This window comes from Palaemon carinicauda, chromosome 40 (assembly GCF_036898095.1).
Source record: "Palaemon carinicauda isolate YSFRI2023 chromosome 40, ASM3689809v2, whole genome shotgun sequence".
Lineage (NCBI taxonomy): Eukaryota > Metazoa > Arthropoda > Malacostraca > Decapoda > Palaemonidae > Palaemon > Palaemon carinicauda.
Genome location: NC_090764.1, coordinates 63569593 through 63583645, shown reverse-complemented (window position 1 = coordinate 63583645; position 14053 = coordinate 63569593). Strand labels below are relative to the sequence as shown.

Below are 14053 nucleotides of genomic sequence, written 5' to 3'. Positions count from 1 at the left end.
GTTTTTATAGTTTATATAGGAAATGTTTAAGTTAATGTTGTTACTGTTCTTGAAATATTTTATTTTTCCTTGTTTCATTTCGTCACTGGCCTATTTTCCCTGTTGGAGCCCCTAGGCCCATAACATCCTGCTTTTCCAATTAGGGTTGTAGCTCAGCAATTAATAATAATAATAATAATAATAATAATAATAATAATAATAATAATAACGCAAGGTTGTGAGATGTGGGTCCTGACTCAGAGGCTAAAATCTAAAATCCAAGCAGCTGAAATGTGTGTTTTGTGTCTAATTTATGGCGTAACTAAAAGAGGAAGATTAAACAATACTTAATATAAGAGAAGAATTGTGTGAGGAACCTATAATTCTTACAGTTGAATAGAGCCAGTTGAGAAGGTTTGGACACATCTGCAGAAGGCCAAAACATCGGGATGTAAAAAGAATATTTGATTGGGTTCTGGAAGGCAAGAGAGGAAGGGGGAGACCAAGAACTAGGTGGAAGGATAACATCAGTCATTTGAAGCTGTATGAATCTGTCAGGAACATATATAGAGTGGAGAAGAATAGTCAAGAATCTCAACCTACAGACCAATATAGTCCAACGGCCATTTGGGTGAGCAGTCTCTAGGGCATTGGCCTGCTAGCTAGGGCAATGTCGCTGTCTCTTGCCTCTGCCATTTTTGAGTGGCCTTTAAACCTTTAAATACAGGCCTCAGAAGTGTCCATATTCATGTCTGGGATTTGGCCATTTCTTCACTACGCTGGCCATTGTGAACTAGTGATGGTGGGAGACTTTAGTCTAGTCGCTGACAGCAAACCAACTTAGTATGAGTGGCCCTGACTAGTACAGCTTTGCTGATCAAGGCGATACCGAGAGCCTTCCTCCACTTAGAACAGGATACACATGATATCTAATTAGAGGTGAAAATGAAAAGCTAAATACTGAATTATTTAGTATGATTGGTACACATTATGTACAGTAAGATAAAGTTGTTACAAATGAAAACTTTACGTAAAAGAAAATAGACTAGGTAACCATTTACTTGACGTCGTTAACCACACACGATTTTGCGCACGAACAATTCATACTCTCCAACACTGACAGGTCCCGTACATGAAGGTTAGCAGTCCGTAACCGTAAAATATTCTCGGTAGGAAAAGCAACATGCAACTGCTGGTGAAGGTCCGTGTAGGTCCAGGAAACGTAAATATAGCCATTGGATATCTTGCAGGTCCGTAACGGAGAAGTTACGAATAGTGTAAATCAACGTTAAGTCATCTATCTATCTATCTATCTATCTATATATATATATATATATATATATATATATATATATATATATATATATATATATATATATATATATATATAATTTAGCTGTGTTTGATTTTAACTTTTATATGGATTCCTTCTACCCTCTGATTACATCAAAGTATAATTTATTATCCCATCAATTTATTTTCCTACCCTCATCATTTTTATATTATCATCAACTTGATATTTCCATTTAATAAGATTTTATCCTACAAGCACTTTCCCTTTCCATTATAGTTCACATAACTAGAATGAAAAGAAAACTATTTGTCCTTATATTCTTTCGGCTTTATTGGTTCCTGTACTTCAGGGTCGGCCGCTAGAGTCAACTTTTTCCATCTATTTCTCTTCCCTGAATCTTCTTCCCCCAGCCCTAGCACACCCATATCCCACCTCACTACATCCGCTGATAGCCTGTCTTTATCACTCTTGACTGGTTCTACTTCCTCTCTTATTACAATGCATAGGCTACTTTCCTCTTGTTAAGCACAGAAGAGACTCTCCAGCTATAGAAGCAGTTCTTCTAGGAGGACACTCCAAAATCAAACCATTGTTCTCTAGTCTTGGGTAGTGCCAAAGCCTCTATACAATGGTCTTCCACTGTCTTGGGGCAGAGTTCTCTTGCTTGAGGGTACACTCGAGCACATTATTCTGTCATATTTCTCTTCCTCGTGTTTTGTTCAAGTTTTTATAGTTTATATAAGATATCTTTATTTTAATGTTGTTACTCTTCTTATGGTGTTTTGTTTGTCCTTGTTTATTTTCCTCTCTGGTCTATTTTCCCTGTTGGGGCCCCTGGGCTTATAGCATCCTGCTTTTCCAATTAGGGTTTTAGCTTAGCAAGTAATGATAATAACAATAATAATGATAATAATAATAATAATAATTTCTTAGACGAACTTCCATAGCTATTTCTTACATTACATATATTATTATTATTATTATTATTATTAGTTGCCAAGCTACAACCCTAGTTGGAAAAGCAGGATGCTACATGCCCAGGGGCTCCAACAGGGAAAATAGCCCAGTGAGGAAAGGAAACCAGGAAATAAGAGAAATAAAATAGAATATTTTAAAAACAGTAACAACATTGAAATAAATATTTCATATATAAACTAATAAACACTTTAACAAAATAAGAGGGAGATAAATATAGTGCGCCCTAGTGTACCCTCAAGCCATAGATCTCTACCCCATGACAGTGGAAGACCATGGTACAGAGGCTATGGTACTACCCAAGACTAGAGAACAATGGTTTGATCTTCCAGTGTTCTTCCTTAGAAGAGCTGCTTACCATAGCTAGAGTCTCTTCTACCCTTACCAAGAGGAAAGTCGCAACTGAACAGTTACGATGCAGTAGTTAATCCCTTGGGTGAAGAATAATTGTATGGTAATATCAGTGTTGTCAAGTATATGAGGACAAAGGAGAATCTGTAAAGAATAGGCCATAAATCTTGACACTCCCTCCTTTTCAGTAGTGATATTCCAGCAGTCCATCTCACCATCCTCATCACGGTCCTCTCCAACCGTCCCTCCCCCTCCTCTCAAATTCCCAAGTTTCTGCCCCGTACAATAGTACGGGCCTGGTAACTGTTATAAATCTTGATTTTGAGCCTTGATTGTATTTTCATATCTGAAACAACTCCAGTACTTCCCTCCATTTTCCCCAGGCTTCTTTCACTCTCTTTTCATACCTCCCTCCTCTGTTATTATTAATCCGAAGTAGTTAAACTCACTGTTTTGTTTTAGCACTGTACTATCTTCCATTTGAATATTTACTTCTTCATGTCCTTTTCTACTATTTTCTACTACTTGTTATTAGCTCTGTCTTTCTAATGCTCACCTACAATCCTTTCCTTTCTTGGGTCACTTTTAGTTCTTCTTCTGTGTCTGTGAAGAGGATTAGATCATTAGCAAACAATATTTTCCACAGTTCTTCAATGTTTCTTAACAACAAGGACTAAGAACCTACTCAGAGCAGATCCCCGATGAAGGCTAACCTCCACAGGGAAGTCCTCAATCTTACCTTACCAATTTCTCAGGTGTTTCTCTCTTTCTCAAAGACCAATAGACTAACTTTCTTGGTATCCTGCCTTATTCCTTTTCAAGTTCCACAAAAGCACATGTAAACTCCCCTGTTTGCTTATTTGGCAAGATTTTAGGTTTGGAACCCTGAGATATGCCAGTCAGAACCCAGATAAAAAACAAAGGGTTTTCAATTCTCATCAAAAGCAAACCTGGAACAAACCTTGGTAATTTTGGTGGAATGTCCTATACAGTTTATAATTTGGATATATATATCCAATCAAGGCTTTTAACTTTTACTATTGTGACTAGAACACACACATGTATATATCTTCTTCCCCACTCTTATCTCTACATTAAGGGGTCAGTTGACTGATGCGTCCTCTCCAATGCCTTCTATTAAAGGCATCCTCTTCCACCAAACCTCTTCTCTTCATATCATCCTTCACCTTATCTCGCCATCTAATTCTCTGCCTCCCTCTTGATATTCTCCCCTCAAGCCCTCTTCACTCCTTCCCCAGCATCTATCTGCAACACATACCCACACCATCTCACTCGTGACACTCTTATCATATCTGTAGTCTTTACTACCCATGACATTCTTATTTTCTTATTTCATCCTTTTCCAATCTTTCAATAAGTGATATTCCCATAATCCACCTCATCTCTTTTCTCTCAAGCTCTACTTCCTCTTTTCGTATTAAAACCCAAGTTTCTGATCCTTACATTAACACTGGTCTTATTACTGTGCTATAGATCTTGACTTTTACCTTGATTAGCATTTTCCTATTAATACCACTCCTGATATCTCCCTCCACTTTCCCTAAGCTCGTTTTATCCTATTCTCAACTTCCGCCTCACATACTCCCTCCTGATTTATAGTAGATTCCAAGTATCTAAATTATTCTACCTGTTTTATAACTGCTCTTCTACTTTTATGTATAGTTATCCTGTCCCTACCTTCCTTACTGCTCACCATAACTTCAGTCTAATCAAACATTTACCCTCAAGTCATTTCTTTCCAAAGTCTGCATTGCCTCCACATTTTCATCTGCATATAGCAACTCCCACAACCCTTCCCCTCGGATCCCTTTACTTAACACATCTAAGACCAAAACAAATAAGAATGGGCTTAATGCTGACCTCTGGTGTAACTCAACACTAACTTCAAAGGTTTCCTTTTGTATATCGTCTCTACCATTCTAACCAACTTCTCCGGGACTTTAATCTTCCTAAAGCACCAAAACATCACTTCTCTTGGTATTGTCATACGCCTTCTGTAAATCTACAAAAGCACAGAAGAGCTTCTGGTTTCCCTCTAGTCTCATTTCCTGTACCTTCTTTACTATAAAGATGGCATCCACAGTCCTTCTACCCCTCATGAATCCATACTGCTGTTTCCCAAACTTTACAATCTCTCTCAACCTCTCATTTAGTACCCTCTCTAATACTCAAACCTTAATCTATTAATTTAATTCCCCTGTAGTTATTGCATTCCATGATATTTCCTATCTGCTTAATTATAGATACCGTTGGACTCTCCTCCTAATCTTTAGGTATTATTTCCTCTTCGAATACTGCTCTCAATAAATATAGCATCCTTTCTTCCCCCTCAATAGCTAACTAGTATCCTGACCATTTCAATTTGAAACTCTGATGGACCGGATGCTCTACAATTCTTCATTCTACTCAATTCCCAATTCACTTCTGTACTCTGTATCTCTATCACTGACTCCTCCACCCTTTGTGCTTCTCCAAGCTCCTCTCTCTCACTTTCAGTATTTAATAGTTGCTAAAATAATATCTCCATCTCTTATATATATATATATATATATATATATATATATATATATATATATATATATATATATATATATATATATATATATACAAACTTATTTAATCCTCTGGCACTCACGGGATGCATAGGGCCTCAATGAATTCACGCCATATGTATCTTTCCTCTGTCATCTTTCTGATCTCAATTCAATTCTCAGATCCTTTCTGAGTGTGGATACCTTAATGTGATGAAAGGGTTTGTGTATCGCCTTGCACAGCAAAAATATGCCTGAAAGTGCCAATCATACTACAGTAGTTTGATTTGCTGTGAAAGATCAGACTAACGTCACCCACAATCACTAATTTGCTAATGGTTAGCGTGGTGATGAAATGGCCAAACTGCAGACACAAATAAGGACATTTCTGAGGCTTTTGTCCTGCAGTTGACTAGAAATGGCTGCATTTATTGTTTTTGTTGTATACTATATAATATATCTTTTCTATAACCTATATTAAAAAGCAAGTGTCGGCCTACACACACACACATATATATATATGTATATATATATATATATATATATATATATATATATATATATATATATATATATATATATATATATATATATATATATACTGTATACACACACAACACACACACACACACACACACATATATATATATATATATATATATATATATATATATATATATATATATTTAAGAATATAGATTTTTTCCAGTCATTGAACTACCTTCGTCTCTCTGGCTAGGGAAGAGAGAGTAGTCATCCCTTGATAAGGGGGGGGGGGTGCGTGTGCGTCTGCGTGCATATCTATGTAAATATTTAGCTATATCTATCTATCTATATATATAAATTATATATTATATATATATATATATATATATATATATATATATATATATATATGTGTGTGTGTGTGTGTGTGTGTATGTATATATATATATATATATATATATATATATATATATATATATATATATATATATATATATATATATATATATATATATATAGACACACAGGGTGGGTTATGAGAACCAAGTGTATTTCTGATAGCAAGTAATATGCTAGTAATGTTTATTTCACCCAATAGGTGGCACGACAATGAGCGCACCCGAAGAAACGACGGCTCTTCTGGGTTACGGACGTGGCAGTCAGCCCAGGACTGCGAGCACTCCCCCTTTGCCTCGTAGGAGTGTCTTCGAAGAAGTCGACCCTCTACAGCAGCAGGCAAGGCAGAAGGTAAATTATATCCACGAAGATCTTCTAGAATGTGTTACTTGCATAGTATTACGTTACATTATTGTTATTATTATTATTATTATTATTATTATTATTATTATTATTATTATTATTATTATTATTATTATTATTATTATTATTATTACATGCTAAGCTACAAACTTAGTTGGAAAAACAACCTATAATCCCAGGGGATCTAACAGGGAAAAATAGGCGAGTAGGGCGAGGAAATAACGAAACAAGAAAAGTAGTTAACAATCAAAATAAAAGAAATATTTTAAGTACAGTAACTGCATTAAAATAAATAATTCATATATAAACTAAAAAAAAACTAGAGGAAAGGAAATAAGACAGAATAATGTGCCTAAGTGTACCCTCAAGCGAGAAAACTTTACTTCAAGAAACTGAAAGACATGGGTATGGCACTATCTAAGACCAGAGAACAATGGTTTGATTTTAGAGTGTCCTTCTCCTAGAACATCTGCTTCTTGCCATCGCTAAAGAGTCTCTTCTACCATAACCAAATGCTAAGTATCCACTGAACAAGTTTATCACAGTAGTTAACCTCTTGAGTGAAGAAAAATTGTTTGGTAATCTCAGTTTTGTCAGGTGTATGAGGACAGAGGAGAATGGGTAAAGAACAGGCCAGACTATTCGGTGTATGTGTAGGCATAAATAAAATGAGCCGTAACCAGAGAGAAGGATCCAGTGCCGTATTGTCTGGCCAGTCAAATGACCCAATAACTCTCCAAGGGTAGTATTTCTAGCGTTGCATTATTAGGGTTGGAAGCAAACACACCCATCTAGTGTGGATTTTTAGAGTAAGATTTTAGAATATCTCCCATCAAAGACGGTTGTAGCATTTGAGAGTAAAAAATTCTCTATTATTATTATTATTACTATCCAAGCTACAACCCTAGTTGGAAAAGCAAGATGCTATAAGCCCAGGGGCTCCAACAGGGAAAAATAGCCCAGTGAGGAAAGGAAATAAGGAAATAAATAAATGAAGAGAACAAATTAACCATAAATCATTCTAAAATAAGAAACAACGTCAAAACAGACATGTCATATAATAAACTATCAACATCAAAAACAAATATGTCATAAATAAACTATAAAAAGACTATGTCCGCCTGGTCAACAAAAAAGCATTTGCTCCAACTTTGAACTTTTGAAGTTCTACTGATTCAACCACCCGATTAGGAAGATCATTCCACAACTTGGTCACAGCTGGAATAAAACTTCTAGAGTACTGCGTAGTATTGAGCCTCGTGATGGAGAAGGCCTGGCTATTAGAATTAACTGCCTGCCTAGTATTACGAACAGGATAGAATTGTCCAGGGAGATCTGAATGTAAAGGATGGTCAGAGTTGTGAAAAATCTTATGCAACATACATAATGAACTAATTGAACGACGGTGCCAAAGATTAATATCTAGATCAGGAATAAGAAATTTAATAGACCGTAAGTTTCTGTCCAACAAATTAAGATGAGAATCAGCAGCTGAAGACCAGACAGGAGAACAATACTCAAAACAAGGTAGAATGAAAGAATTAAAACACTTCTTCAGAATAGATTGATCACCGAAAATCTTGAAAGACTTTCTCAATAAGCCTATTTTTTGTGAAATTGAAGAAGACACAGACCTTATATGTTTCTCAAAAGTAAATTTACTGTCGAGAATCACACCTAAAATTTTGAAAGAGTCATACATATTTAAAGAAACATTATCAATACTGAGATCCGGATGTTGAGGAACCACCGTCCTTGACCTACTTACAATCATACTTTGAGTTTTGTTAGGATTCAACTTCATACCCCATAATTTGCACCATGCACTAATTCTAGCTAAATCTCTATTAAGGGATTCACCAACCCTAGATCTACATTCAGGGGATGGAATTGATGCAAAGAGAGTAGCATCATCTGCATATGCAACAAGCTTGTTTTCTAGGCCAAACCACATGTCATGTGTATATAGTATGAAAAGTAATGGACCAAGAACACTACCCTGTGGAACACCGGATATCACATTCCTATAATCACTATGGTGCCCATCAACAACAACTCTTTGAGATCTATTACTTAAAAAATCAGTAATAATGCTAAGAAACGACCCACCCACTCCCAACTGTTTCAGTTTGAAAACAAGGGCCTCATGATTAACACGGTCAAAGGCAGCACTAAAATCAAGGCCAATCATACGAACTTCCCGACCACAATCAAGGGATTTCTGTCTATATCAAATATGTACTTTAAAAAAATTAAAGTAGAATGGACCCTATGTTCTCTTTATTTCGCATACTGAGATTATTCGTGTTAGACTATTTTTTATTGCAAAGCAACTTCATCTCTGGTCGTATATGTAATTTTGAAGGTCGGAAACCAGTTTTGCTTTTTTCTATGACTTGCGGAAGTAAAATTAATTGGATAAAAAATAAATTGATAATCTAAGAGTCGATCGATTGAGTACCGTAAAAGTCATAAAATTTATTTTGCAGATTAATTCTAGTATAACAGCCTCAGAAAAAGTAAACAACTGAAGAGGCTGTGAAAATAACATACCATAAATAGTTTATAAATTCAACGAAGATCATACAAATGTGTCAGGAGACTCAGGTGTAAGTTTGCTAACACCGAACTTTAGACTTAAAGCACTCTAAAGAAAATATCATTATACAAAGGACCAATGTTGCACAATAGACACTATGTCCCCAAATGATATCCCATCCTAAAGACGTTGGTTGCAAAGTTAGAGAACATAATCTCAAAACCATTATGCTGGAAATAAAATTTTCCATAGTGTCTGGATATTCCTCATGCAGAGATTTCTTTTGGTCTAAGTAAGATAAGAAGAAGCTTGTAATAACAAATTTAGCTTATGAAAACTAGCCACTGTACCGTGGTCTTCCACTGTCTTGGGGTAGAGTTCTCATGCTTGAGGGAGCATTCAGGCTTACTGTTTTTTTAAAGATTTATTTTAATATTGCTACAGTTCTGAAAATATTTTATTTTCATTGTTAATTAGTTCTCTTGTAGATTATTTATTCCCATATTTCCTTTCCTCACTGGGCTATATTCCCTGTTGGAGCCCTTGGGCTTATAGCATCCTGCTTTTCCAACTAGGATAATAATATTAATGCACACACACACATATATATGCAGTATAAATATATATATATATATATATATATATATATATATATATATATATATATAATTCGGTGACTTTCTCGTACCTCAATTTTGGCAGTGTCAGCAGTTGCAAAGGGCTGCTTTGTATAGGCTACACACACTAAAATGTTCATTTAATTCACTTCATTTGGCATCGTAGCAGTCGGGGAAGACGCTAGAGGTTACCAGTTAGTGAAATGACAAAATTAAACTAACTATCAGTACTATTCCATTTAAATTGGGACAGTTTTGTTTTTGTAGCACAAAAAAGGGGGACAAACATGAACAAAGAGGTACAAATCTCATAAAAGTTAAAAAAAGGGGACATTTTGCTAAGTACAAAAAAGAGGTACTGTCCTGCCTAAAAGTTGGACTCTGGTCACATTACCTAATTAGCATGATTATATACCCTTAGTTCAGAAATATATTGATAAATTGAGGTACCCATTGTTATATCATAAAGGTCAAAGGTATCACTAAAGTCGCGGATATTGACCTCTCCAGGATTTAAACATCTAATGAAACCAGATCCTGTACTTTAAAACCGATTCCATTTTGTTCCTTTTAAAAGTTTACCTCATGGGATCTTCATTTGTTTGTATGTTCCCAAAGAGGATTCCCTAGTCTACAACCTCGAAAGTTTTGTTCTCATATAACGTACGCTTGAAAGTGCATTCGAATAAAAGGATTTTGCTTATTGGAAATTTGAATTACCAGTTTCGGTTGAAAAATAAACCCTTGGGAAACATGCCTTCAAACAAGAGATCATTATTTGCATTCTGGCGAACCGAGACCTGCTCTTAATAAAGATGCAAAGATAGTTTCAAAATCGTTTAACCCTCTGGTGCTTGTGAACAACCTGGTTACAGGCAAATTGCAAAACTCCCAAAGGAGGTCTTACTCTCAGAAAACTAAAGTAATGGATCTCGCAATTTGATTTATGTTTCATGTCTCTTGAATTGATTGAAAGCATTCTGTCAACTTGAATTGACAAATGTTTGAATTTGTCCTCAGTTCATGTTCCTGTTGTATTAATCTTTTACTTATCAGTATTTTCCTTGGAGAGTGACTGTATCGATTTCGTTTCAAGACCAGCTTTCTTCAGAAAACCCAGCCAAAAACCTTGTAGTTTGTAAATCCCTGATCTATGTGCAGATTGAAGTGAATGTGATTGACTTCCCAAAGTTAAATTGACAGATGGACTCTGACTTTTCCAGCAAATGTTGCTAACACAAATGTCAGTACTAAAAAATTTAATGCATTAACTAGAGACCAGCTACAGAGGTGCCTTACATAATCAGACGAGCCTGAGAACGAAGGCAGACAGTCTGGTAGATGGGGGTATTGGGAGATAATCTTCAAAAAGAAAAAAACTTGAGATATTTGAAAAGTCATAGACTCGAAGGGTTGCGTTTATTTCTAACAAAAGGTCTCAACCACCACATGAAGCTGAATTCAAAACTCATTTTAAGTATCTACTGAACCCTGATTTGATGGATTCCTTAGACCTTTTTAAAAAATACTCTGCCTGTTACTGGTAAGTTAATAACACTTAATAAGATTAAGGTGGCAGCTATGTTAAATGATACAGCCAGCAGTGGAGGACTCTCTGGAATCCCAAGTGGAGTGCCTAAATTCTTGCCAAAAGATTAATTATCTGTGCCTACTATTTAAGATTATTTTCGTGTATCATTCAGCACTGTAGTGCCTAAGCAGGCTAGTAGCACTCTTCAAAAAAGGATTTAGGATAATTTGTGAAAACTACTAATATAAATCGACTTGGCAGGAAAATGCAAGTATTGTATTTTATGTTAGTGGTGTAAACAAGAGTTGCATTGAGTGGATTGTCACCCTGCCTGTGCAAATTGACAATTTCCTTTGCAAAAGACATGGAATATCTGTTTTAAAACATGATTTTGTTCCAAGAAATAGATTGATTGAAGCTCTGAAATCTCTTGGATGTGTAAATATAGTTCTCTGTGCTTTAGTTACAATGTACTTAAACACTCAGTTGGTTTTAGATGCTGTCGTAATGAGCATTACCCTTGCTGTAAAATAAAGATCACCCTCATCATGTTAACTCTTCACCCCTCATGTAAGCCCACTTATCGTGGAGCTCAAAGCAAAATGTTGGCATTGGGCTACTTTGGAATCTGCATCGTGCAATTTTCTGCTGGTAGAAAAGACTTTGTAAGGAATGTTATCTATTTTGGAACAATTCTGTGAGAAGTTTGGTATGAAAATAAATACTACCAAGACCAAATTCATGCTTCTGAACAGTAATAATGTGGACACAATATTATTGCCAAGGATTTTATAATTAAGTTTTGTGAATTCTATTTTTACCAGTGCGCCATCTTCTGTGCCTCAGGCAAACATATACCATCAAAATGCTTTTGACATATAATCGTATGTTCTCAAGTTTATTTCATTCTTAAGTAAGAACCCCATTTCCTTTTCAATTAAAAAGACTCATGGACACAACATTGATGCATGCTATGTTTTATGGATGTGAATCAGTTCTTAAAAATAACCTAAAACCATGAAACACTATCTGTTCATCCCCAATTGAAGCTCCTCTTGGTCTGATGAAAAGAACGACCAATGGCCTGTGTCTTTTTGAACTGGGTGTTACATCTGTTGGGAGTCTATGTTGAGATATTGTAATCATACTCAGGCTTTGAAGAAAAATTTAGTGGGTGATCCATTCATGTTTGGAGGGGAGCAGGAACATCTCTTGAGTTGTATTGTGGGATGTTTTTTCTCGCTGTATGAGGAGAGTCACAAGGATCCTAAGTCTTCTCTTGTCATGAGCATGGCCAATGATCCTAGTACTCTTGACAATCTCTTCACGCTTGATATTGTGGTTGTACATCTGTAGGGCATGAGCTCTTATTGCCTCTTGGTAGACATGGGAGGACAGTCTCTTAGACAGTCGCATAGTGGTCATTCCTATGTAACGTCCAGGGCATCCTGGAACACGGTATAGGCAAGAATAAACCATATTGGAGTGCTTAAGGAAATCCTGGGTCTCTAAGGATGCTGGCACTGTTTGTGCTATATATTTTACTTAAAATTAAAATCTGTATATGACTCTCTGATACTTATAATGAGTTAAACTCAGACTTGTCCATATCACCAATCTACTATGCTAATGTAAAAGAGTTTCAACATGAAAAAAGTGAGATTTTCACGCATGATCCTGCCAAAGAAATAAGATGCTGATCATGAATTCACCGTGAACAGAGATTTAGCTCTTGTGGACCCGTGCAAACCATGTATCATGAGCCATGTAAGTACCCTAGCGTAAAATAGTTAATCTAACTTGGACTTTGCCAGTCTTCCACATTCCTCAAGGGTAATCCTAAAAATTTTGGTGAATTTGTGAACAGTTTTATAACCTGAATTAGAAGTTAACTATTTTAATTCTTTGACTATGGCCGTAAAAGCAACTTTTAGAAAATTATAAACGTTTATCTCTGATTATGGAAATTGATTTCAGTTAATATATATATATATATATATATATATATATATATATATATATATATATATATATATATATATATATTATACATACACAGTGCAAGAACTATGGTTTGGCTCCTTCAGGTATTCAAATAGACCGGGATATTGGCAGAATTGTTGATCAGTAATACTTACATTAGGGTATTATTATTATTATTATTATTTTTCTTTTAGTTATAAATTTTTCATAATTCTCACCATCCTTTACATTCAGATCTTCCCGGACAGTTCCATCCTGTTCGTAATACTAAGTAGACAGTTAACTCTAATAGCCAGGCCTTCTCCATCATGAGGCTCAATACTACACAGTATTCTAGAAGTTTTGTTCCAGCTGTGACCAGATTGTGGAATGATTTTCCTAATCGGGTAGTTGAACTAGTAGAACTTTAAAAGTTAAAACTTGTAGCAAATGTTTTTATGTTGAACTGGCTGACATAAGTCTTTCTATAGTTTATAAATGAAATATCTGTTTCAATGTTGTTAATGTTATTAAAATACTTTATTTTAATTGCTCATTACTTCTTATCTCGATTATTTATTTTCTTATTTCCTTTCCCTACTGGGCTATTTTTCCCTGTTGGAGCCCTTGGGCTTATAGCATCTTGCTTTTCCAACGAGGGTTGAAGCTTAGCTAATAATAATAATAATAATAATAATAATAATATTATTATTATTATTATTATTATTATTATTATTATTATTATTATTATTATTATTATTATTATTATTATTATTAATATGATATGAAAACAATTTTAGTGTTCAGAAAAAAAAAAACATTTTTCAAATGACCAAAAGTAACTCACAAGAAAAATTAAAAATTTTTACTTTTTAATTTTCATTAAAAGAGATATGTATATCATTAAAATTTTTAATTTTGTATCTACATACGTTACATATAATTTAAGATTATGAAATTTAATGTAAATATGCTTATATTTTATGTTCTAGCAGTTTCCTTTAGTTT

General features: G+C 34.9%; 1 protein-coding gene across 2 annotated transcripts in view; it reads left to right on the top strand.

Annotated features, from left to right (window-relative positions):
• The window catches only part of LOC137631818 (uncharacterized), a 219737-nt gene that overhangs the window by 124505 nt on the left and 81179 nt on the right, over positions 1–14053 (top strand). For both annotated transcript variants that reach the window (XM_068363819.1, XM_068363820.1), the window contains exon 2: positions 6236–6384. In XM_068363819.1, coding sequence (XP_068219920.1) covers positions 6247–6384 — 138 coding nt within the window. In that variant the 5' untranslated portion in view covers positions 6236–6246. The remainder of the gene's footprint in view (positions 1–6235; positions 6385–14053) is intronic.